Below are 25,511 nucleotides of genomic sequence, written 5' to 3' on the forward strand. Positions count from 1 at the left end.
TACAAGCACTGGATCTTCATTTCTCCTACCAGACTTCCAGTACTCGCTAAGTATTGTCATCTGCATTTTCAGTTTAAAAAAAAGGAAACATTCCTTTCTTTGGCTGTGATGCTGATATTCATAGGCAGCACAGTCTACTTGCATTATACCAAACAGGTTCTTTAAATTTATTCTTGCCTCTACCACAGAATGACAGACTACAGCAATGAACTTTTAGGCCATCCCTCAAAGACAGCTAAAGACAGGAAATGGAAGTGCCTTTATAGGCTATTGTGCTAGTTTTAAAGAGATGTTGTTAGCTTTCCCATGATTCCATTCCTCTCGCAGAAAAACTGCTTCCAATATATCCATCCTTCAGACTGCCTAACCCTTCTACAGACTTAATATTACAAACTCCACAACACTAACTGAATCTATAGGCAATTTCTTCACTTATCATATACCCAACACACTTTACTAAGTTTCAAAGAAAAAGAACTAACCCCGTAAAATAAGATCATACATTCCGGAAAAAATCCAACTCACATCAATGACCACTAAAATTGTTCTGCATATGGTAGCAAAGAAAAAGACTAATATTTGAGGCAACTAGTAAGAAAAGTCCCATTTTGCTAGCAGGTTAGGCCAAGTTGTCAATTAGTGAAATAACTGAACAATATTAGCTGCATGAACTTGAATTAATTATGAAAATGTACTATTGTGGGAAAATATATTTAATTCTCATTTAATCACTAAGCTTTCCTTTCCTTCTCATGATTAGATTGTTGTTAATTGTGCACAGATGTTTTGCCGCTATTTCTACAATTCCTTGCTTGTTCTTTTGTCCTGTTTCAGTACTGAGCTGCAATATCCATGTTTTCATTGAAGTGCCCTGTGACGAGGCTAGCCATGCCGATTTAAAACGTTTACACCCTTCACCTCTTTAGGAGATAATGCCTCTTCTTTCTGATCTGTATTTGATGGTGACTGTACATTACTTCTTGACTCCTTCTTCATAGCCATCAGTACATCTCTTTTCTGCTTCAGGTAATCTTCTCGTTGTTTGAGCTCATGTACTCCAAGCTCTGATAAATTCTGGAATTATTTAAAAGGTGAATTTACTTGAAAACTGATTTCAGAGTGTGCACACACTCGTGTATTTGTTAATGAAGGGGCATGGAATTTAGCTAATGCTTACCTTGATATCTGACCCTAGAAATAATGAATGAATGACTGAATGGAGTTGAATGAATGAATGAATGAATGAGAATTAAAGTGCCACAGTTATCCAAAGTACACCATACATGCAGATGTTAAGAAACTCTTAGAAGGGCAAATTCCAAAAACTGAATTCTGTTCCAAGGCTAAGATTTCTAGGTCTAGTTTCTACTGAGTTATAGCTGTCTGAAAATTAGATCACTGAACTTACTGCAAAATTAGTTATATACAGAAAATTTCCGCAAAAAACTCCTTGCTTCTGACAAAAGAAATTATACTGGTTATATAATACTGTTTATTATATAATAGCATTATACTGCTGTTTGAAATCTTGCCCAAACTTTACGTGGAGCAATCATTTTACTTACAAGTCCTTCAGTCCCAGCTTCTCCTGTTAAATTTTCTGAACAACTTCCAGTTGCCTTTTTCTTAGTCTCTTCTTTCACTTTGGTTGTGGCAAGCTCTGGAGGGTGTTCTGGCTCTCTTATCGGACGCTGCACTGGCCTCAATTTTTCCTTAGTGGATTTCTGTGTTTCTTCTAGACAACAATTTGGCATAAAAACAAATTAGAAACACTGTAGATGTAGATATATCAAATTAAAAGATGTTGGATAAATTAATATTCCCCCAACATTGGAAAGTCTATTCAATTAGAAGTAAACTTCTCACTGAGACAGGAAATAGTGGAATAACCTTTTTTTGTGAGGGTAAGCGCCAGAAAAAAATACTTCATAGAAATATGTTGGTACTGTGAGATCATCTTGTTCTCTAGAGCCAGGTTCCTGACTCTGGCGGCACCCAGACCTCCAAAAAAGATCCCAAACACAGAGTTTGTTTTGGGGACGGTAGGAAGAGCGCAGGAAGCATGCTTCATACAAGGTAAGGCTTTCTAAATCTCCCACCATCTCAGACACTTTCTTCAACAGAAAGCTAATGGCTATACTGAAAATAAAATGTGGAGAAGTTAGGTCTCAACAAACTTGCCTACCCCTATGCACTGATTACTTCAATAAATGGTGGCAGTTAGGCATCTGCATCCAGAAAGTCTTACAATCCTGATCAGACCTATCAAAGGATTAAAAAAAATACATGACCAGACATCCCTCCATGAACAGTAGAACCTAGGGAGAGTGCCAAAATATTCTAAACTGTGAACTTAATCACACTCACAATTCTCCTGGCAAAAGCTTGTCTGTTAAATTGTCTATAGACAGCCTAAGCAGCCAAAACTCCAGAGAGAAATGTCAACAGGTGTGTTCCTGGTTCACGGCGTGGCTACTTTTTTAGATTACTGTACATCCATTGAGACTTCTGAAGATCCCCTGACGTTGTATCATAAAATATATAACGTCACGAGTAACCTGGCCTTATATATACTCCAAACAATTGTCTTTGAGGTATAAGGTAAGAACTGATTTTTCCCCCCCAGAACTCAAGGATCCATCTACAACTCTACTAAATCTAAAATCATGCTCTTAATCAACTAATTCTCTAGCAATGGAAAAACATGCATTCCCAACCTATATAAACATCCACTATAACAACCAAAAATTGTATAGATACACACTATACCTTCAACAGCCAAGATGGATCACTATGAATTAACAGTGCTGTTTCCCTTGTAAGAGCATACTTTCTTTTGTATTTGTGCTTCTCCTTTTCTTTAGTTCAGTCTAAATAAATTTTACACACAAAACAATATTAAGAGAATGTTAAGGTGGCAAAGTCAAGCACTCAGATTTTGGAAATGCCAAAACTAACATTGCCTGTGTAACCTTAATTAAGTACCCTTGTGTGATGACATTGATACAGTCTTCAGTTAAATGACTGTCTACTTGTTGTTTTCCATTGCATATCTCCTAGGAGACAAAGAGAGGCTTTAGTGTGCCTGAGTTTTCATTACATTGCAAGGCCCTTGAGCATCCTGTTGACGACAACATATTTACAACCATTTGTGTATGCAGTCATCTATCCCAATGCCAGCTACTCTTATTACTGTTGCAACATAGATATTAAAATCTCACCAATGGACTGATTTTCAAAAACAGTGTTTCTTTCTGGAAGAGACTCCTTTTCCTCTTTAAGAAAGACCTTCCTCTACTAACTGGTACATACTAGTTGTACTAGCTATATAGGACAAGCAGTGAAGATTAGTAAATTGTCAGCTTAATGGTAGAATAATAGACAAGTGATGTCAAAAACATGCACCCTACCAATCCTCTCTTCTCTATATGCACAATTGGTATGGTGGGAAGTCAGTTTCAACTAGCCCTGTAAGGTGTACCAACCAAAATGTAAAGCCTGATCCATGCTATGACTGACAGTTACAGAAATCCTATTAATGGAAGAATATGGACTAATCAAATATGAGAACAGATGTTTTGTAAGATTTCATGAATTGTTATCTTTGCATGGTGACCCATCAAATATGTCAAATTTCTTTCTATTGTTGCAAAATGAATTACTACACTAAATCAGAGCCAATCCAGGTGTCTGTGAACAGACTAAAATCAAATTACACAGTTCTGTCGACAGCTAGAAGTACAGATGAAAAAGCACAAAGTGTAAGGTTGAACCAAAGATCACAGCACAAACGGGCCTGCAGAATATAACTTGCAGAAGTAGGTTGATGACTGGAGCTAAGAGTAGGTGATTAACATATGGCTCAACATGTCTTCACAAACCAAAGGTGTTTTCAATAATGGAATTGTCCACACAAAACTACAAGAAATCATCAGTGAAGTGCCTCATTTTCTCACTAAATGATGAAATGCAATACCACTTGTATCATGGCTGGACATTTCAAATCACTATCAGAAGCATGGGTCTTTCTCCAATTGGCTGGCATCAATTTTGCCAAGAACCACCAGGTCATACCATCCAGCAGAAAATTTATTAAATGCCACATGTTGTTCAATGCATCGTTCCCTGAAACTGAAATATGTACAACAGAGACCTGGCCAGCTGAAGACCCCTGAACGATAAGAACTAAAGTTCTATTATAGAAAAGAAACTTATTAAAATCCCACCTAGGGAGACCACTAAGAAATGGAGAAAGAGAATATGAACACAGCTGTCAAAATACCTTGAGTGAATCATCTGAATATCTGTCTAGAAAAACAAATCACTAACTGTGAAACTGGGCACCCACCTTCATTCCAGTTCCAACTAATACATAAAAAATTACTTCTATATGTGTATTAACCAAATGATGAATTAGTTGCACTAAACTAAATGCTTCTCATAAAATAGGTATCTTAGTTAAAACCCTCTGAATAAAATGTATGATGATATTTCTATTTAACTAATAAGATTATTCTTACTTATGGATTTAGTGCAACTTCTAGATAACTAATTAAGTGGGAGACAATCATTACACTAAGTTTAATACTATGTATTACAGAAAACTGTATTTCCTTATTGTGAAAGATACTGTGAGGAAAAACCCTCAGCATTTCAAAGACTTCATAAAGCTACTACAAGTAAGAAAACTAACCTAAAAAAGAAAATGTTTTGAATTGGCTTGTAAGCGAGACTTACCACTGTGTAAACCTTTAAAGTGGAATGAAAACCAACAACAGTAACATTTTTGAGAAGTTAAAATAGTTTCAAAATAATTACGTATGAATTATGTTCTGGGATGAAATATATAAAAGTCTTCAATAGGCACACATGCCAAAACTAGGCTGGGGTGCATCTACACATACCATTAATGCGAATTAATTAAACCCCAGCATTCATATAAAACTATATTGCTGCTGGGGACTGCATTTACATGTGTCTGGGACTACAACATGTTGAGCCAGGGGTCAGCCTGCCAGGCCAGGGCTGCTCCCCCCCCATCTCAACGTGCTGCAGAGGGGCTGGCTGGGGCACAGGAGTGCTCTACCGTGGGGCTAGCTAGCAGGCAGCCCCTGCACTGAAGCACCCCTGTGCCCCAGCCAGCCCCATCAGCATCTACAAGTGCACTGTGGCACACTAAGTGCTGCTGGAGGATAGTACATGTGTTTACAAGTACTAACCTACAGTGGAGTTAGTTTCCTGCAGCCTGACGGCCACATGCATAGACACTGAGACTTTACTTTGGAGCTAAGTAGCCTATATAAATTCCTAAATTCTACTATGGAATTGTTTTGTTGAACTGAGCAGTCCCATACCTCCATGGGCATATAACCTTAATTAGAGATAAAACCTATATTTAAGGACCCATAGTTCCATACTAATGGCAAAATCACATGCTCAAGAGAAGTGCATAACTAGGATACAAGTTTGTATTTATAAGTAGATTGTGGTAAATTAGCTGAACTAATTTCTCTCAAACTAACATCCTTTACCAAGTTCAATGTTTTGAACTGTGAAGATTAAAATATTGATCTATATTTTGATATCTTTAATTTCTTCTTTATTTCAAAAAGTATTTTTGTTAATACAGTATAACTTCATAAATTTGGCATCCTTGGGATCTAGCACCTGCTGGAAATTTGAAAATTCTGGATTTTTGAAGCCAGGAAAGTATACAGCCTGGTGCTACCTGGATAGCCAGAAGCAGGGCAGGGGGAAGCTTGCATGCAGCAGCTGTCACCACCAACCACCACCCCATGTTGCCACTACTCCCTCCCCCTGCCCTCGCTCTGTGACTGGCCACCAGGGGTACACCGGTCAAAAAATGTTGAAAACCCGTGATGTAGTGTATTTTTAAAAAGTGCTGATTTTTTGAGAATTCCAGAATTTTGAAAACTGGATTCATGACATTATACTGTAGAACTCCCAGCAGTTAATTTCCAGCCTGTACTTTAAGAACACTGAACCAAAGAACAGTGAGAAACATAACAGTTAATTGGTTAATTATTAAACCAATGTTGTTACCTCTCAGCTCTATGTTCTTGGGAACACTGGCACAGTATGCAGCCTGTCTGACTCACAAAGAACTCTCCCCCGCCAGCCTGAACAAGAACTGATTTAGAGGAAGGACTTACAAAAGACAAGGAAGATGCCGTGGGAGACGCACCTAAATCCCTCCAGACAAAGTTGATAGGAGTGAAGCAACTCCCCTGGCTTCATTTGCATCAGAGATGGAACTGGATGACAACTCATTTAAATGGGAGATGGGACAGGCATGCATCTTCATTAGCATTCAATATGGAGAACAGAGATTCCAAGGCAAGGACCACACTGAATTCTGGGATCAGAAAAGCAGGGGAGCACTGCATGATGGGCAATCCTTGCTCCAAATGCTAATCAACCCACATCTATACACACCCAGCTCAGCATTTATCAGACCAATTCTAGTAATGACTCCTCTATTGATATCCAAAACACTGAATCTGCCTGTCTGTATTGTGAGCTCCCTCAGAGTAATGTCACCCATAGCCAGGAGTGATCAGTTCCTATTATCCAACATCTGAGCTATTGTTTACCCATAAACAAACCCAATGTTCTCTACAAAACCCCTACCCAAGCTCAAGTTTCTGTCCTGATGCTTGGATCCAAAACTGCACCAGTTCTACTCCTTTTCTGCCTGGAATCCCTCCACTGATTGTGCTGAGGACTCTGCCTGTCCGCAAGCTCCAACAATACCTGGAAACCTCAACCGGTTCAAGCTTCACTGAGTGGTGAGATCCCAACTTTCTCTCTCTCTATCTCTCTCTCTGACTCCAGGAACCTGACTTTTATCCTCTTATTCCAGGCAAAGCTTTTTAAACCTGACTTTTGCTTTCTCACTCCAGGAACAGCTTTCTAGACTGGACTTTTGCGGATTACTGTCTCTCCCTCTCTCTCTCTCTGCCTCTAGGAACCTGACTTTTATTCTCTTACTCCAGGCACAGATTTCTAAACCTGACTTATGCTAATCAAACTCGAGCTAGACTTCCCCAAAAACCTAACTGAAACTATGTAAAATTATAATTGTTTATTTGTCTCTCTCTTGTATGGCTATTACTACTGGTATCATCATAAGTTCATATACCTGGCAATAAATAACTTTTATTATCAAGCTGGCTGCTATACTTTCTCACTGAACCTCATCTACTCTTTCTTCACCTTGACCTCCCCATTTGCTCTGTAGCAATGCTTCTTTTACCTAAGCCAAAGCTCCCTGTAATGCCCAAAACCACAGTGGGGTCTGCTCATCAAGGGGGTTACTACTAGGGCCATTGTGACAAGAGATTAGGACATGCAGAGTTTTGAGGCGCAGGAGGGTATCAGCTGAAAGTGCTGATTGGACCCAGCCTGCTCAGATATACTCTGTTAGCATGTGTCTAACTGCACGTATTATTGTCCTACTGAAATAAGGGATGAACTGAGTTCAAGGCACATGAGGGTGTCAGCCTCTCAATCCTGAATAGTTCGGCCTGACTCAGATGTACTATGTTAACCTGTATGCTTGTGTCTGACTGCATTTTATTGTTGCCCTGATGAACCAAGTTCAAGACATATGAGGGTGTTAGCCTGTCAATGCTACATAACCCAGCCTGGCTCAGGCATGTCCTGTTGATCTGTGTGTGTATGTGTGTACATGTGTTTGATTCAGGGGTTGGAAGAACCCAGCCCCATTGAACTGAGTCCTGCAAGATAGCTCCAGTGGGGGTGAGGACTTGCAGAAGGAAGAGATACAGCTCCATATAGAAACACAAGTAACACAAGCAGCACACTGACAGAATTACAGAGACCCCCAGCAACGTACCCCTAATAAATGAGCACACCCCAAAGTGACGGGCAAATCTGGTAACAATGTGTGTTTTACAACTATCTTTCTCACAATTTCACTCATTTCTTTTTTTACCCTCTTCATCCCCAGTAAACATAGGCAAAAGACTGTCAGACTTCCTTTTCCCTATAATAAATAGATATGAGCAGGCTATTTAGATTAAAGCGCATACTACATAGTCTGAAAATACTTTTCAGCAACATTACCTAATGATAATTTTGCAATTTCTTCAAAGTCATCAACTCTCTCAACATTTTCAAGGGATTCCTTAACTTTTGCAGCTTCATTTGAATATCCTGGACGGTTGTACGTAACATCTGCTGACTTCGATTTATCATGTTCCTTGGACTCGGAGGAGGAAAAAAAAGTCTGTTATATTTTCTAGTAATGTACTTCAAGCAATATGAACTGTCAGTTCATCAGCTATGATTATTAATGCTGCCAATCCCACCTACTATACTGTGCAGGTAAAAAAAAAAAAAAAAAAGGAAAAGAAAATGACCCATTCACTACTAACAGGAAGCATACTTTTGGCTCAGCTCCATCAACTAACATTTTTTATTTTGTCCATGACTTCCCTACTAACTAAGAACCACTGAAGTTTACAATACTGGCTACATTCATGCATGCCTCTCCGCCATAAACAACAATTTGCCACTATACTTTATGGGTGACCCTTCAAACACATTTCTGCTGTTCTCCAACCAGTCCATCAAAAAAAAGTATGTTGCTTTTTTGAGGCAATGAGAATGAATATGGAATGTGTGTAGGTAAGACTCATGGAGCCATCCCACAGCAACAAATAAGAGCCAAGGGAGTGGACATTTTTTTACTGGGTGAGTAACCAACCTCTCCCCAAACCTAAGATGCTAGGGCTGCGGTTTCCCTCTTCAAACACTAGAGGCAGTCCTCACAAGTCCAGAATTGTCTCCTGCCTTGATGCCCTCATGCTAGAAATTAACTTTCAAAGCTATGCTGAAATGTTAAATTCTTAGACAAGTAACTCTTAACAGAAATTTAAGGCGTGTCTACACGTGTGCTTTAACGCAGTGTTTCTCAACTCATGAGTAATGACCCAAAAGTGGGTCGCAAGAATATATGAAAGGGTTGCAAACAAACTTTAAAAATGGATCAACAATCTTTAAAAATGGATTCTCCTTTAATGTAGGGAAAGGTGGGAAACCGCGGCTTTTCCCTGGCAGGCTGGCTGAATTCTAGCCTGCCAGGGGCTGCTTGGGGCCCCCCCATGCTTCCCCCCCCCACACCCTGCCCCCCTTGCCACGCACACTGCGGGGCTGGGGGCAGGGGGTCGAGAGTGAGAGGCACTAGGTTGAGACTGGCCATCAATGTTTACAAATCGGTCCTGGTACAAAAAAGGTTGAGAATCACTGCTTTAATGTACAGTAGCCTATTCTACATGTCAAAAACAGTGCTAATATGCTAATGCATAGTAAAATAAGTTTACTGCACATTAAGCACCATTAAAAAGGTATTCACTTTTGCTACTGCGCATTAGTGCAGCCTAATGCACCTTTATGTAGTGCCTCATATTAGAGGTATCAAACTTAATCTGCAGTAGCAAAAGTGCATTAATGAGTATGTAGATGAGCTCTACAACTACTATAGTTTCATGGAGACTGCATAAAGGTGTGTGTGTCTATATATAGCCTCTATACACACATCAAGACAATAAAATTTGTATATTTTATATACATATATATACGCACTATAAAAGTATATGTATACACACAGATCTAATAAAAGACTGTTGTACAGACAGCTGGAGTGTACATCTGAAGTGGGGCAGACCAAAGTTGTAGTCAAACACAAAAACAAAATCATAAGGTAACAGATTTTCAATTCTAGATCCTGACTCTAACCCCCAGTTTCAGACATCTGAGATATAACTAGGAAGATCAATTGGGAAGAAGAGACATGAAATACAAGGAGTTTCTTCCTTCCCAAAAAGTAGTAACTATTATGTTTTAGAAGTAATTTCCTGCCAAATGCTGCTGCTGCTAGAGACTGAGGGTAAATTTCTTCAAGGGATGATAGGAAGGTGTTGATGGATGACCAAAAATCCCATTTTTAGATTTCTTGCATGACTATTCAGGTTCCTTTCTGATCAGGTAAAAGTGAAGGACTGCATTGAGGGGATCTATATTCTTTATGAAACCAGTTTATCCATAGATGCATATCTGATGATGAGGCAATGTGACTTTAGCTAATTAAGAGAGATTTAAATGCCTTCAGGTCGGGCATCTAGGCACGGGAGGAAGGTATAGTAGGGGGTTCCCAACTCCTGTTCTTTAAAAGTGGGAAAGCAGCACTTAGGGCTACAGTCTGCTACAGGCTGCTTAGCTAGTGCCAGCTGCAAGTAAGCAAGCAGCCCAGGGAAGACAGAGACATGAGCTATAAAACTGCAAGTAGCTACTTGGGAGCAAGCTGCCCTGCACTAATCTGCAAAGTGCAGGGCTCCAGACAAGCAGTAGACACTACCAAGCAGCTGGGTAGACTATAGCAGATGGGAGCAGGCTTCTTAGTGGGCAAAGGGGAAACTCCTGTGCCTGGTTTTGGGAGTCAGTGATCAGATGATCACAAAGGGTGGAGCCCAGGGAATATAAACCCAGCTCCTGAGCTACAAGAGTCAGTCTGGTTTTATACTCTGCAGGGTGAGGAGGAAGACTGCTAGAGGGAGATCTATAGACAATAAGAAGTACCCTGGAGAGCTGGAAGGATATGACTAGAAGTTTGGTAGGAGTTGCTAGGGTGGCAAGAGCTAGAGTCAGGTTTAAGTTCAGAACATTTTGTTGACTGTGTTAGCTGCGGGGCATGGGTGTGGCTGAAGAGGAAGCAGGAGGCAATGGTGGTATGCTGAGAAAGGCATTCTGTACTTAGAGTAACCACACAGAACCTAACCAATGGCTGGGGGGGAAGAGGTGCCTTAAAAGGGCTGGTGAAGACAGGTCATAGTGGGTGCCAGGGAGGCACCAAACATTTGTGTGTGTGGGCCTAGAGCCTAGTGGATCTATGTAGGCCCAAGGGTCTTGTGGATAATACCCTCCACAAGGCTACTGTGTGGTTAAAGGGGGATGAGACTGGAGAGCATAGATGGGCCTGACAGCACAACTCCCACTGTCCTGAAAAGCATGGGATGGGGAATGAAAGAGGAAGCAGCACCAGACCCCAAGAGGAGGGCCCAGGAAGGGTCAATAGAGCTGCTTACCTTGGGGTGAGAGTCCCAGCAGCACTGGGGGAGTGGCATTTGGAGCCCAAACAGCCACCAATATGCTATAAGAGTATGTGCTGGGTGCAGGTCAGCAGGCATTCAAAGCCAGCAACCAGAACACCAGGAAAGACTGGCACCAGGAGGAAAGCCAGCATGATGAAGAGAGCAAGCACACTGGGGAAGACCGGCATCTGGAGGAAAGCAGGCAAGCCGGGGGAAGCAGGTACACTAGGGAAAGCCTGCATGCCAGGAAAAGCCAGTAACAGAGTGAGTGCTGGCACGCCGAGCAGGGCCAGCAAATTGAAAATAGTTGGCTTGGAGGAAAAGGTCAGGTAGACATAGGAGGCCAGTCCCAGAGAGCGGGCAAAAGAAAAACATTATACGTCTAGACAATCAGAGGGATGTCCAGCAAGATGGGCACCGGAGCAAGACCCTAGAAGGAGGAGCACAAGGGAGGGATTCCAGAATACAAAGAGTGTCTTCCATGAGAGACCAACTAACTGTGAGTTTGTCTACATTACAGTTTCAGTTATAAATTTGTTATATTGTTAGAGACTGGACTGATCATTTATAATTTTGATCCTGAATCTCTAGAAAGGGACTTTCTGTTAATTTTGAAGACTTCCATCTTGTTTGCCTCAGAAACAGCTGACTGGTAAGAGGATGGGGCATTAGGGGAGGTAGGAGCACCAAGAAGATGACCACTGGTCTTGCCTGAGCATTTTAGACCCATGGGGGACCTTCTGCTCAAAACAAGCTAAACCAAAGTCATGGCAGGCAAGAACAGAAGGACAACACACAGGCGCAGACACTGAAAATCTTTATCGGTTCTTAGTAAGGCCCCAAGCAGCTGGGAGGAATATTATGGCACACACTATTTGTATATGATTGTGCGTCATATACAATGGGGCTAGATAGACTCCCTGTATTTTGGGGTTTTGAGTTTAATGCCTGGTGTAATTACCCAAAGGGGAGTCTGGTGGAATGTGGTAGGACCAGGGAGTTAACAGAGTTGTGCGGTTAAGGCCCAGTGGTGGAATAGGGCCAGGTGCCTGGTAGTACAAGAGACAGAGAGAGTAAGCTGGTTGAGGCCAATAGGAAAAAAACACAATGACTTGCTCAAGGTAGGCCCAGACCAAGGCAGCCCAGTGATAAGCAGGGCAGAGTGAAGCACCCAAGACTCATTCTGGTACTCTAAGGTCAGCTTCCCAAATTTATTATTATAATAAAGGTAGGGCAGAAAAAAGACATGGCAGTTGCTGGAGAGACAAGAGTGGGTTGGGGGCAGAATTAATGGGGCTGCCACGGGGTGCCACAGCCATTCCTGGCAAGAGGAGAGAAGGATTTCATGAAACGGTTGTATCAAGGTAAACTTCTTGTGTACCATGTACTACACTACCCTTGAATTTTAGGCAAAACAAAGGAGGGATGACTTCCTATGATAAGGGAGTCATTTGATGCACAACTCTGCAGTACAAAAGGTACACTTAATAATCATGAAATACACAGTAGGACTCATGTCATCATAAAAATAAAGACTTGGTAACTTTTCTTTCCAATGTGACTGACAGAGGCACATCTCTAAAGGGCCTATCTCTTTCCTACATTGTGAAGGAAAGGATATATGACACTATCAGCCTGACTGAATGACATACTGGAAGTAGAAGCTATAGCATGATGGGCAACTTCTAGATCAGAGAGAGAGAAAATACTTAAACTGGATTTGGGAAAATAATTATAGGAAAACACAAATGGGAGTTGCATACTTCTCAGCCTTTGCTGCTTGCTTATCTGTCTGAAGTAGCTAAATTCTGTGATTTACAGAGTGCTTAACACAATGGATCCGTGAACATGGCAGGGATCTCTTGGCATTACTAGAATACAAATAACAACACTAACCTGTTAAGACAGATGAGCTGAAATGCCAATATTGATGAATGGTCTCATAAGGCTAAATGAGCCTGCAGTTGAGATTTTTTTTTTTTTTTTTTTTTTGGAATTGAGATACAAATGTTGATAGTGCATAAGAACTTAAATCAAAAATCCAGCAGAACTGGGATGATTCATTTCTTGGTATTTGATTTTTCCTTAAAAAAAAAAATCAAACTAATACTGATACTGGAAAGAGAATTTCATCACTACGCCTCTTGTAGATCAAGAGTAGAAGGCCTGCAAGACACTGGGAGAATATTTCTGGAGGAACACTGCACTTTGTTTAGGACTTTCTATCTAGTCAAGCTTCCACATTCATTTTCTCTGGATTGGAATTCAGGATTAGGAAATGAATTAGAAGATCTGTTCTGAGAACTTTGTTTGGTCTGAGAGTCTATTTGGGGCGATTTTATTTATTTATTTACTTTTAATCCTGATTCTGATTCTCCTAACCTCAGAAGAGAAAAAGGATACAGAAATAAAATGGTCATGTGTGAGACACAACCTCTCTTCACAGCTTCCTGTGATAACTTTCCTTGGTGAAGAACTTTTTATAATCATCACGCTTCTCCGGGCTGTGACTTGGTACCCCTCGGAGCAACCTAGCTCCCTGAATCTCAGTTTGGGTCTGGAACAATTCTTAGGGTATGTCCACACCACTTCTACAACACTCTTGAGAATAACAAGGAGAAGTACACCTCACCCAACCACTCCTATGCGTCAACTCCAGGCATGAGACAGCCAAGAAGCCCTGTGGGCACTTCAAACAATGCCAGATAAAGATGTTTGAGAGCAGACACCAGAGATGCCCATGAAATGACTTCAGTGTCCCATTGCCATGCCTGGCATGGAAGCAAGGGCACAGGCTATACTTCTTGGTTTTCTTCTTAAGATCACAGAAGAAGCACTACACATATTTCCTTAGTCACTGACATCTTAGCCAGCCCACTTGTGGTCAGTGTCCTCTGCTGAGGTGGAGGGGAGAGGGAGAGGTTGCAAGTGTGTGGTGTATCTGCTCTAAGGATTGAGTGACATTGTGCCTAGGAAAGAATCCGCAATTCTCTGATGCTTAACTTCAGGTGCATGTCTTAAGGCATCAAGATACGATTTTTCTCAATTTATCCCAAATGCCCTAATAATTGTGATGGCTCTAATCTCTCTAGCCTGAAGCCTCTTTCGCCTTGACCATGTCCCTATCTAGTCTTGGGCCTCGATTATATATTCCTTAACCTGAAAAATCCTGGCAGTGATTGCCAGCCTTATCACCTACATTGTGAAGATGTTGGAGAAGCCAAGAAGGAGTTAAATTCTTCATGACTTGCTGATGGTGAAGAATTAGGAATTTTTTAAGGTGAAAGGCAACTTGGGTGACAGTGACCATGAAATGAAAAGCGTTCAAGATCCTAAGGGAAGGAAGGAAGGGGAGCTGCAGAATAAAGACATGGGACTTCCAAAAGCCAAAATTTTAATAAACTCTGGTAACTGCTGTGCAGGTTCTCAAGTCTAAGGGGAAAAATAGTTCAGGGAAGCTGGCTATACTTTAGACATCATATTAAGAGTGCAAAAGCAAACAATTTTAATACAAAGAAAGGATAGGAAGTGCACCAGGAGACTGGCTGAGCAAAGCAGTAAACTCTTCAACGAGCTAGAACTCCAAAAAGGTTTCTACTTCTAGAAAGATATCTTTCCATGTTGCTAGGGATGAGTAAAAGAGGTATACAGGAAGAGAATCGGGAAGGCTGAGGCACAAACAGAGATGCAGCTAGCAAGGGACATAAATGGCAACAGAAAGCATTTTATGAGTAGATAAGAAGACGACTAAGGAAAATGGGTCCCTTGCAGAGTAGACCGAGCAATCTAATAATAGTTAATGCAGAGAAGGCTGAAGTACTTGACTTTTTTTACTTCAGTCTCTACAAATTTGGTCAGCCATCCGATGATAAGCTTGGTTTGCAACCAAGATGTGGGAAAAGAAAATTTGCCTAGAGTTAGGGAAGGGAAGGACAGGTTAGGGAAGCTGAATGTTTTCAAGATGAAATTCATTCCTCAGGACCATGTCTGAGGTACTTGCAGAAGCACTAGCTCTTCCCTCCTGAGTACTCATGGAAGTCTGAGGTCCTGGTTGACCAGAAAAGAGCAGATATAATGTCCTTCCTCCAGAAAGGGAAGAAGGGAGGTCCAGGGAATTACAGGTCAATCAGCCTCTCATTGATTCATGGAGATGACGGTCATGGAGTAGGTCACTACTGAATCCATTTTTAAACACCTCATGGACAAGACTATCAGAAACAGTTAAAATGCATTCATCAAAAGCACCTGAAAAGGTAACAAGTTTGTGGATTGGGAGAGAGCAATAGATATTATTTACCTAGACATTAAGATGGCCTTGAATACTGTCTCCCACGACATTCTCATTAAGGAAGTACAGTTTAGGCCAGGGCCAGACAATCCCCAGCACCAGAGTGAGGCACACAAAGGCATTTTGTTTGACGCACGCACCTTGGGGCAGACAGTGGGGAAGAGACCAGGGCTGTACAACAAGGATCCCATGGGCCCAAATAGGGAGTTTTGGAGAGCTGTCACAGGCCAAGTCAGATCCTCCCCACCCCTCCAACTGCAACACCCCACAAACTTTCTTATATGGGAAGAGGCCATGGGTGAGGAGCTGACATGGGTGTGGGTGGGTGGCAGCTTCAGCAGAGGCAGCACAGCCGGGGCCCCAGCTGCCACCAGCACTCTCTGGCTGCCCTTGTAACCTGAGGACGGGCTAGACCTGCTCCTTGGCTTCAGTGTCAGTGGCCTGGATGCAGAGGCAGTGGATTGACAGAAGCTGCTGCTGGGCGTGGGGGGGGCAAAATGGGGACTTGGCAGCAGGTGTGACTGCCTACCTTCACCACTGCTGGGGCCTTCTTGCTGCACCAGGGCTGTACTGTGGATCCTCCCCACTGCTGCTACCCTGCCAGGCGTGCAGGCCTGGGGGGCCTGGAGGTGGCTCTGGCGGCAGCAGCAGAGAGAAGCCCTAGGGGCAGCAGAAAGGGCTTAGCAGGAACGAGGAGAGGTAACCACATTAGCAGGAGATGTGAATAGGCTGCTTCCTCTATAGTTAATGATGCTATTGAGGTCAATGATACATGTACAACACTCTTAAAAGAGAAACTGAACCTTCAAAAGGAAAGGTCCTTTAATTTATAATGGCAACAAGGCGGTCTCTAGCAACCCTTTTATTTCCTCTGCAAGGTATATGTGAATGGATGAGATTTATTCTTAGTAAAATCTTTTCAGTCCAAGGCAAAGATATAAAAAAAAAAATATATTAAAGACTTACTGCCATACCTGAATTAAAAATAACGAACTCGCCTCTTTAGTCCTTTTCTTATCTTGTTCCATTTCATATTCTTCCTTAGACCTCCTGACAAAATAGACAAAATACAGTGTAGAATATTCAGGAATCTTCAAAATAACGTGATTTACATTCATTTAGCACTGCCAAATCAGAGGACAAACTTGGCATGATAGCCATAGAATCATAGAGAAGCAGGACTGGAAGTGACCTCCAGAGGTTATAAAGTTCAACTCCCTCCCTGAGATAGGAACACCCCTATCCAAAACATTCTATATAATCCACCCTCTGAACTCTACACAAGACTACCTTCAACCCTGATACAACATAGACCTAACATCCTAACCTGCCATGGATAAAAGTGAACCACAGCAGCCAATATCCTGGTTCTATGAAATACTGTCAATGTATGCTCTAGAGTAGGGGTTTTCAACCTTTTTCAATCATTGTACTCCCAGGCAGCTGGACGCAGAGCAGTGTACCCCTGGCTGTGGGGCGGGGCGGAGGCATAGCATGTGACAGGACACCGAGCGGGGGAGGGGGTGCCACGCAGCTGGATGCGGAGCAGTGGCAGCAGCCTCATGCGAGCTTCCCCTGCCCTCCATGTCTGGCCAGTCACCCCCACAGGGCAGGGGAAGCTCACACATGGCAGCTACCCTGGCATACCCCTTAGAACCTGCTCAAGTACCTGCAGGTGTACATGTACCCCTGTTGACAACCCCTGCTCTAGAGATCCTGGATATATGGCTACACCCCCTGCTACAAAGGAAGGAAAAAAATCCCACAGTCCATACCAATCTGACCATGGAGTTAAATTCCTTCCTGACTCCAAAATGATGACTGGTCAGACCCTGAGCGGAGAAGAAAGACCTTCTAGCCATTAATCTCTGGCTTTAGTCCCAGCAGGAGCACTGGCATACCCCAATCCAAGTTCTTCCCAGTCTTGATGCAGCCAACACCCAATATTTTTGAGGGAGACTTAAGAACACCCTGACATATGTAACAAGGGGAGTGGGAGGGGGCAACTAGCAAAGCTCACAAGCATAGAAAATACTCATATTGGAACATAAGCATAGATTATCCCTAACCAGTGGCTGTCCAACCTATTTTTGAACACCTCCAATGATGGAGAGTCCATAACTTCCACAGCCAGTCTATTCCACTGCCTTGCTATTCTAACAGTAAAGAAGCCTTTTTTCCAGGTATCCCAGCTAAATTTACTTTGCTGCAACTTCAAGCCATTCTGTAGCAAGACAGAAGAGCTGCTTCCCCTGCCCTTCCTTCTGGCAGCCCATCAAGTATTTGAAGACTGCCATCGTGTCCCTTTTTTGCAAGCTGAACATGCCTAGCTCCTTCAGCTGCTCCTCATATGACTTGCCTTTCAAGCCCTTGATCATCTTTGTTACCCACCTCTGGACCTTTTTGTAACTTTTCCACATCCTTTTTAAGATGTGGCACCCAGAACTGCACACAGCACTCCAGATCTGGCCTAACCAGTGCTAAGCAGTGAAGTACTATCACCTCCTGTGTCCTGCACCTAACACTTCTCATGATCCAGCCCAAAACCACATTCACCTTTTGTGTGGCTATATCATACTGCAGGCTCATATTGAGTCTGTAATCTATCAAGACTCCCAAGTCCTTTTCCACAGTGCTGCCATCCAGCCAGATGTCACCCTTTTCTTATTTGTATGTTTGATTATTCTTCCCAAGGTGTAGTACCTTGCATTTGTCCACACTGAACTTCAAACTGTTAGCACTAGCCCAACTTTCCAGTCCACTGAAATCTTTCTGAATTGCGCTCACATCCTCCAACATGTTCATAATTCTTCCCAGCTTCATGTCATCTGCAAACTTGCTCAGGAAGCTTTCTATGCCAGCATACAAATTGTTAATAAATGTACTGAACAGCACCAGGCCCCGTTGGACTCCGCTTGAAACCGCTTGCTACTCTGACATGGACCTATTAATAACTACTCTTTGTTTAAGCCAGTTATCTATCCATCTTGTAGTAGTTTTATCTATCCCACATTTCTTCAAATTGGTTATTAGAAAGTCATGTGGGACCTTCTCAAAAGCCTGGCTGAAGTTCAGAATCACTATATCCACAGCATTCCCTTTATTGATCCAAGTAGTTACTTTGCCAAAGGAGGAGACCAACTTTGTTTGACATGATTTGTTTTTCATAAATCCATGCTGGCTGCTTGTGATCTTCAATATGAAGTGATTTTTTTTATAATGATTTAGCACTGCTAAATCAGAGGACAAACTTGGCATGATAACCCCAAATTCCCAGTCTCCAAACAGCTTTGATTATTTCAAATACAAAACAAAAACTGCAATACTGGTCCTGATAAACAATGGGCCTCATTTCCCCCCCGTGCAGGAAACTCTTGTTTTAAGTTTATTCCTGGGAATTCTTCATTCAGATGGTAGAGTGAGTGACAAAAAGGAGATGTTTCTTCTTTTATAAGTAAAAGGAGAAATATCCAGAAGGCAGAAAATATATAGTGCCCCTTGCCTTCATCTGCTTTTGAGTATTACCTGGTCTCTTCCACGATCATGATGCCATTAGCCAGCCCCTGAGGGTTGGGGGCAAGGGCTCCCTTAAACAGAGATGGGAACTATCACACCTTAATGAAAACTGAGCCTACTAATGTCTGCTGGTTTTATTTATGCAACTGGGATTTTTTGGGAAGGAACAATAATCTAGAATAACTACACTGGCTCCCTACTCCCAAAACTCCACTCTCCTACAACTCAAAAGAAGCCCCTCCACGAGAATTACAATGAAGCTGTGGAAAAGAACAAAACCTTCTGCAAAAGCAAAATTCATTCTTTCTACATGCACAGGCTGTTCTATATGCTGGGACTGCAGGGTGCTCTGACAATGCAGAAGCTGAAAGCTGAACTAACAAGCTGATTGTCTGAGCTGTTGTAGCATACTCAAGGTGAGCTCAGAGGAACAGGACCTAGGTAGTGCTCCAGTTGCCAGCAACCCCAGGCTGATGAAACAGCCCCTTGGAAACCATTTTTCACTGATGAAAGTTATGGCTGACTTCAGGATGCTCAATGTTTTGATTCAGTAAATGTTGTACTTGGATTCTCTCTTAATTAGAACTTTGAAAAGCACATTTATGCCACCTAGTAGACAAAGAAAATGCTCACGTAAAATAAACATGGGAATTGTTATTTCTTATTTTGTAAAAATGATTAGGTAGGATATCAATTTTTTACCTTAAAACTTCCCTCAGTATTTTCATTTCTTGCTGTTCAATTTCAGTAAATATATCAGAGCCATCTGTCAAACAGCCAGGTAGTACACCTATAAAAAACAAAAACTGCAGAATTCCTGCATTATTTGGGAGGGGAGGGGGGATTTCCACTCCGTCTAGCACCCTTTCCTCAGCCAGAGAAAGGAAGGCAAGGGAAAATTACTTACCTACAATGCTACTTTTCAGAAGTGACACAAAAAAAATTGATTCCTTAGCATAAGCTTCCCAACAACACTCCAAGCACATCTACATATATATATATTAATGCACATTAATAAACTCCAGTGCATATCCTGCTGGAGTTTTTTGCTCCCAGGTACTGCATTTATATATGTGCCTGGGACTACAGCACACTGAGCCAGGTCAGAGAAGCTCCAGCTGGCAGGGGACCCAGGGCATCAGCCTGCCACTTCAGGGCCGCTCCAACTTGGTTCAATGTGCTATGGAGCAGCTGGCTGGGGCACAAGGGTGCTTCAGTGCAGGGCTAGCCAGTAGGCAGCCCTCTCACTAAAGCAACCTCATGCCCCAGTCAGCTGGGTTAGTGTCTACACATGTGTTGCACCTCATGAAAAAACTCCACAGGACAGTACTTGTATTTACAAGTACTAACCTACTGTGGGGTTTTAGTTTCCTGTGGCCTAACAGGGCTGCACATATAGACACCAAGATCTGTACTGCGGAGCTAATTAGATAACTCAGCAATAAATGTCTTTTGTAGACATACCCTCTGAGTGCTAAAGTTTTGAGTCTCAAGGAAGCGGAAGAGCAGGCAAAGCAAGAAGTATATGCTTCAGTGACCATCACAAGCCATCTCCCCAAGCTATAAGAACCCATAGCTTCCTCAGAAACCAGTTTCTTAACTCTTTGGTTGGTGACACTCGTAAGTAACAAATTAACCACACTGAAAATTCGCAGTTAGTAAAACTAACTGCAAAAAGCAACATAAAAAGATAAACCCTAAGTCTGAAAAGGGGGGTAAAAATCCTATCGGAAAGATATCGGCAGAGAAATAAATTGCAAGTAATCTCATCTAAGGAATACGAAAATACAGGGGAGTAGATCTAATGGCCCACGAGTTTCTTTCCAATCCTATGTTCTCTAAATACTGGGATATTATGACAATGAAAGTTACAAAAGACCATAAAAAATGAATTATTCTGTAGTGCAGTTGGATCATGTGTAATAAATATGGCATGGGGTCACACACAGAATAATAAGAAAAAAAAGAAAGACAGACTTGCTACCTATTCAGTGAATGTTATTCATTTGGTGCACTGAAAGAAGCAGGTAACTGTAGAAAAAATATGATGCAATCACGTGAAGACTATATCATAATGCAAACACACAAGGGGACCAAATTAAGCCTGCACAAACAACCTTCATTCTAACATTTAACTTTGTAAGTATGACTTTGAAATGTGTATGTCCTTCTGCTGCAGTTCAATTTATGTTGCATAGGTATGTGTCTAAGTGTGTATGTCTACACACGCTCCTATGGCACTGTCATTACTGTTCCGTTATTTAGTACTTCCGAAAGAAAGTACTAAATGATGGCAAAGTAACAGCTCATACTACAATGTCAGCGGGGCACATGCTTATTTCTAGCAGCTGTGTCACCATAGCAATGCACTATACCGAGGGAGCGTGTCACTACAGCGACACAGATGTGGTGTCACAGTTTTTGGCCATAGCATGTTGCTACAGTGACGCAGCATCATGTATATTTGCATACTGTGTTGTAAATAAAGAATATTAAAAAACCTTATATTTTTGTTTATCTTTTGTGTCCCAATCTATATTCTAAACTAGTTCCTTTATGATGGTTTAAAAAGACAGACAACTGATAGCAAACAGAAAACAGCCCTAGCAACTCTCCCTCAACATATACAAGGCACTGCACTTGGAGAAACTGGACAACTACAACCTATACCACTTCTGCCTTGGGCAATTCTGCATGGAGCCATGCTCAGCTCAACTACAGCTGAGAACAGAGCCTCCACCTAATTTCCTGCTGCCTCTTCTTACTAACCTTCTCAGTGGATAAAAAATTATTAAAAAAAATTGGGCTTGTTATTTGAATTAGAATGTATTTGATTTAATCATTTTTTAAAATTCAAGATGCTTTTAAAAATAATATATAAAGATAGTTTTAATTTAATATATGTTAAATCTCAGAGATATCACCATGGAATAGCGATTAGTATATTCTATTTGACACAATATATTCATGTAACCTTTTTAGAAGTTTTTTAAATAGGTCACAACAGGCCATGGACTATATTAGGGGCCCAATCTTACGGCGTTCCCAGAGGCTTCTCTATAGATTAGTAAAGATTAAAGAAAACCACTCTACCCAATGGGACTCAGTGCTCAGTCTAGAAGACCACATTAAGCATCTCTGTGTGATGCGTAGTTTCATTTCTCATGCTGTAGACTTGTCTCTCCAGAGATCGTAGACAGGCAAGGTCCTTTGGGTAGATGTGATATCTTTTATTAAACCAAATAAATAGTTGAAAAAATATTCTTTGCAAGCTTTCAGGCACAAATGCCCTTCTTCAGGCATAGGGAGAGTTTGTTGTCTCCAGAGATAACATCCTTGTTAACAGCAGTATATGAAGATGAGAGATAACAGACCTGATTACCCACCCATCAGCCCTACTGTCTCTCTGCAAGTTTATGTACACACAGTCAAGCCCTTTACCTTTCTCTAAAAATGCAAAGTTTCAAGAAGTTAAATGAGTAAAGGATATCCAACAACAAGAATGTACTGTTTGTAGAAATCAGTGATTAAATCTAGGCTTCCTGGCCAGTGATTTAAGTCATGATTTAAATCATGCTGCTTTCCTTTTCACAGGTATTATTTTAATGCTGGCTTAAAATGTGGAATTTCAAAGTAATTTAAAAACTAATGCAATTAATATTTCTCCTATGTATCCTCATGGTTAAGAAAAAAACCCAGACATCTTTCTAAATGATTATATGCAATTTTTCTGAATAAAATCAGAAAACTTACACATGCAATCCTCTGCTATAGACACAGCAAATAGGAAGAAGGAAATTACTAAACTTTGAGATTCAGGAAAGCTTGAGCTTGTTGAGATAAAAAACTGAGAGAAGTGCCTGGAAGATAATCGTGCTCGAATTACTGAGTATACACAAGTATATTGAAGTAAGAGGGTGACAAAATAATATTTGAATGTGCATCCCCTTGAACACAACTTGCTGTGCAGCTACATAGAGAGGTTTGAGAATATAGTAAGTGTAAGCACAAAGGGAACTTGCTGCTCTGCAAATCCATTAGTCTTTATTCTATATGGAGTGAGAGTGTGGCCAGCTTGACAATGGTTGCTGTATTCCAGATAACAATCATGTTGCACCCAGTTATAGGTACTGTTATAATACCCCACACTGATCTGCACAATTCTTAAACTAAATTAAATTTAGATTTCATAAAATAGTCTAACAGGCTTTGGCTAACTTTTATTTCCCTTTTAAAAGCTATGATTGACAGAACCAGTTGTAGAGTAAGGGTGAAATCCTGGCCTGGAAGTTTTGCCATTGACTTTAATTGAGCCAGGATTTTACCTTACTTGTCCAGATTACATAGCTCTCAGAACAGCTGAAAAGATGCACAAAAAACAATAAATTCTCATTTATTACTTCTTACCGTTTCTCTCTTTAATGACTCTAATGGCTTGCAACTGCATTTCAATATTTTTTTGTACCATCATTTCTTTGAAGAGTCTAAAATCTTCTGCTGCCAGTACAGGTTGCAAAATGACCTGTGGGGGAAAAAACTGAGAAATTAACAGAAACCCAACTGATCATTTCAAAATAGCCCAGATTTCAAAAGGTGTACTTCAAGATAGCAAGAAATAACATCTTTATATTGTCTCTACTTAGAAACATTTTTGTGTTATCTATCACCTAGAATAAACACTTACTGGTGATACAACACCAACAACTTTGGGGAGGGGGAAGAAACAAGCAGCTGAAGATGAGGATTGGATTTACCGATATGGAAAACAAAAAACTTCGTCTGTCTGAGGTTGTTCAAAATTCACCATCTGATTTTCTGTTTTCTATATGCATTTTAAAGTACTGTTTTATGGTTCTAGTCCTGTTACTTTGTGCTGGTGGACCGTCAACCCTAAATAGTTCCCTGAAACAGCAGAATCTAATTAATTTATTTGTAAAATGGAATGGTGCTGTTTGGTTTGAGAGCCTAATAAGACTGAAATTCTGCAGCATTGCCAACCCCACCGTGCCAAAAATCATGAGATGAACTCTTAAAAAAAAAAAAAAAAAAATCAAGAGATTGCCACATATATCATGAGATGCTATTTCTGAAGTATGTGTGGGGCTGGGGGGTGGTATTTGTGAAGATGTTGGGGGCTGTGGGTGTGTGTGAGGTTTGGAGCCCAGAGAAGGGGGTCCCCACACACCCTGGCAGGATGCAGGGTACTATGGGTGTGGAGTGAGAAGCAGCAGCAAGGTGGGGTGGGCTGTGGCTTGGAAGTGAGAAGCAGACAGAAAGACTGACACAGAGCCAATGACAGACACACAGACAACATCCAGCTGGTAAGTGCAGGGAAAGGGACTGGACGGAAGTGGGGGTGGTGGGGAGGGAAGGGACATGGTGGGGGCAGATTAAGGCCCCAGAGGGAGGAAGGGAGGGAGTGGGGGAGGAACAGGAATAAATGGGGCCCCAGGACTGGGGCAGGTTGTCCGGAGGTGTGAGGGAGGGGCATCGCCCCCCCGCAGTAGTGTACACCCACGGAGGAGGCATGGGGCCACGTGCCCCCCCACAAGGTAGGTGAGCTGGGGCTCTGCACCCTGCTGCCTTGCCCCAGGAGCTCAGCTACATGATGCCATTGCCGCCTGCCAGGCTGGTAGGAGACATGGAGCACACTGGCACATCCCCTACCTGCCCAGTGGCAGGAGGCACACTACGGTCATGCAGCTGAGCTCCTTGGGCAAGGCAGCAGGCCACAGAGCCCCAGCCTACAACGGTTAGCCTGCCTCTGCCCTTCCACCTCTGGAGGACCCGCCCTGGACCCAGGTCCCCATTCATCCCTGCCCCTGCTCCTGCCCCACTCCCTCCCTCGCCGCAGAGGCCTCGATCTCACCCCCCAGCCTTCCCCCAACCCTTTCCCTCTCCCTTCACCCCTTTTCCTCCACTTACCAGCTAGGAAAATCCAGAAATCTGAGGGTTGGTTTGGGAGATTGTGAGTTGCAGCTATTTTGACTTTGAAATCCTGAGTCTTGTGACAGCATTACAATAGTTGGCATTACTGATTCTGTCTAACATGTACACTTTTTAATAGTTTCAGCCACCTATTCTAGCTGTGATGAAAAGCATGTAAAAAATAAAAAAGGAAAAATAAAAATAAAAAGCTGATGGTCTCCTAGGGCAGTGCTCTGAATTTTTAAAAGACCTGGATTTTATTTTAAAGTGAAATCCTGCACCCTTGGAATAGATAGCAAAATTCTCTTCCCCTTCCCCACCCCACTCGCTCAGTATTTTCTTCCTCCAGTTCAACAGAAGCCAGGTACACAGGCAACATCCCCTGACATTAGGGAAAGGGAATGCTCAGAAGTGGGATTAAGGAAAAGCCACTCATTTCTCCATGGCTGATGAAAGAGCTAGTACTCTGAGTCATTACATCTTTTACTAAAGGGGAACTAGGCATTTTTTTGCAGAATTATACTGGGAAGACAAATAACACTGGGGCAGGTGGTCTGCAATATAAAGCCAGGGTAGGATGCAGTAGTAGCAAGATGTACTTTGTAGCAATTTTTATATGGGCTCGAAACATACAGAACAGGTTA

General features: G+C 41.9%; 1 protein-coding gene across 4 annotated transcripts in view; it reads right to left on the reverse strand.

Moving 5' to 3' along the window:
• CFAP36 (cilia and flagella associated protein 36) overlaps window positions 1-25,511 on the reverse strand; it is a 51,541-nt gene that overhangs the window by 8,919 nt on the left and 17,111 nt on the right. For 2 of the 4 annotated variants that reach the window (XR_002103551.1, XM_019549260.1), the window contains exons 4-9: window positions 23,347-23,461; window positions 19,642-19,729; window positions 16,398-16,473; window positions 8,110-8,251; window positions 1,566-1,735; window positions 919-1,074 (exon numbers count right to left, since the gene is read on the reverse strand). Coding sequence is in view for 3 of the 4 variants with exons in the window: in XM_019549260.1 (XP_019404805.1) it covers window positions 919-1,074; window positions 1,566-1,735; window positions 8,110-8,251; window positions 16,398-16,473; window positions 19,642-19,729; window positions 23,347-23,461 (747 nt within the window). In the remaining variant the exon portion in view is untranslated. The remainder of the gene's footprint in view (window positions 1-918; window positions 1,075-1,565; window positions 1,736-8,109; window positions 8,252-16,397; window positions 16,474-19,641; window positions 19,730-23,346; window positions 23,462-25,511) is intronic. The other 2 variants (XM_019549261.1, XM_019549262.1) reach the window with 2 other exon arrangements.

This window comes from Crocodylus porosus, unplaced genomic scaffold (genome assembly GCF_001723895.1).
Source record: "Crocodylus porosus isolate Cpor-Errol unplaced genomic scaffold, CroPor_comp1, whole genome shotgun sequence".
NCBI lineage: Eukaryota > Metazoa > Chordata > Crocodylia > Crocodylidae > Crocodylus > Crocodylus porosus.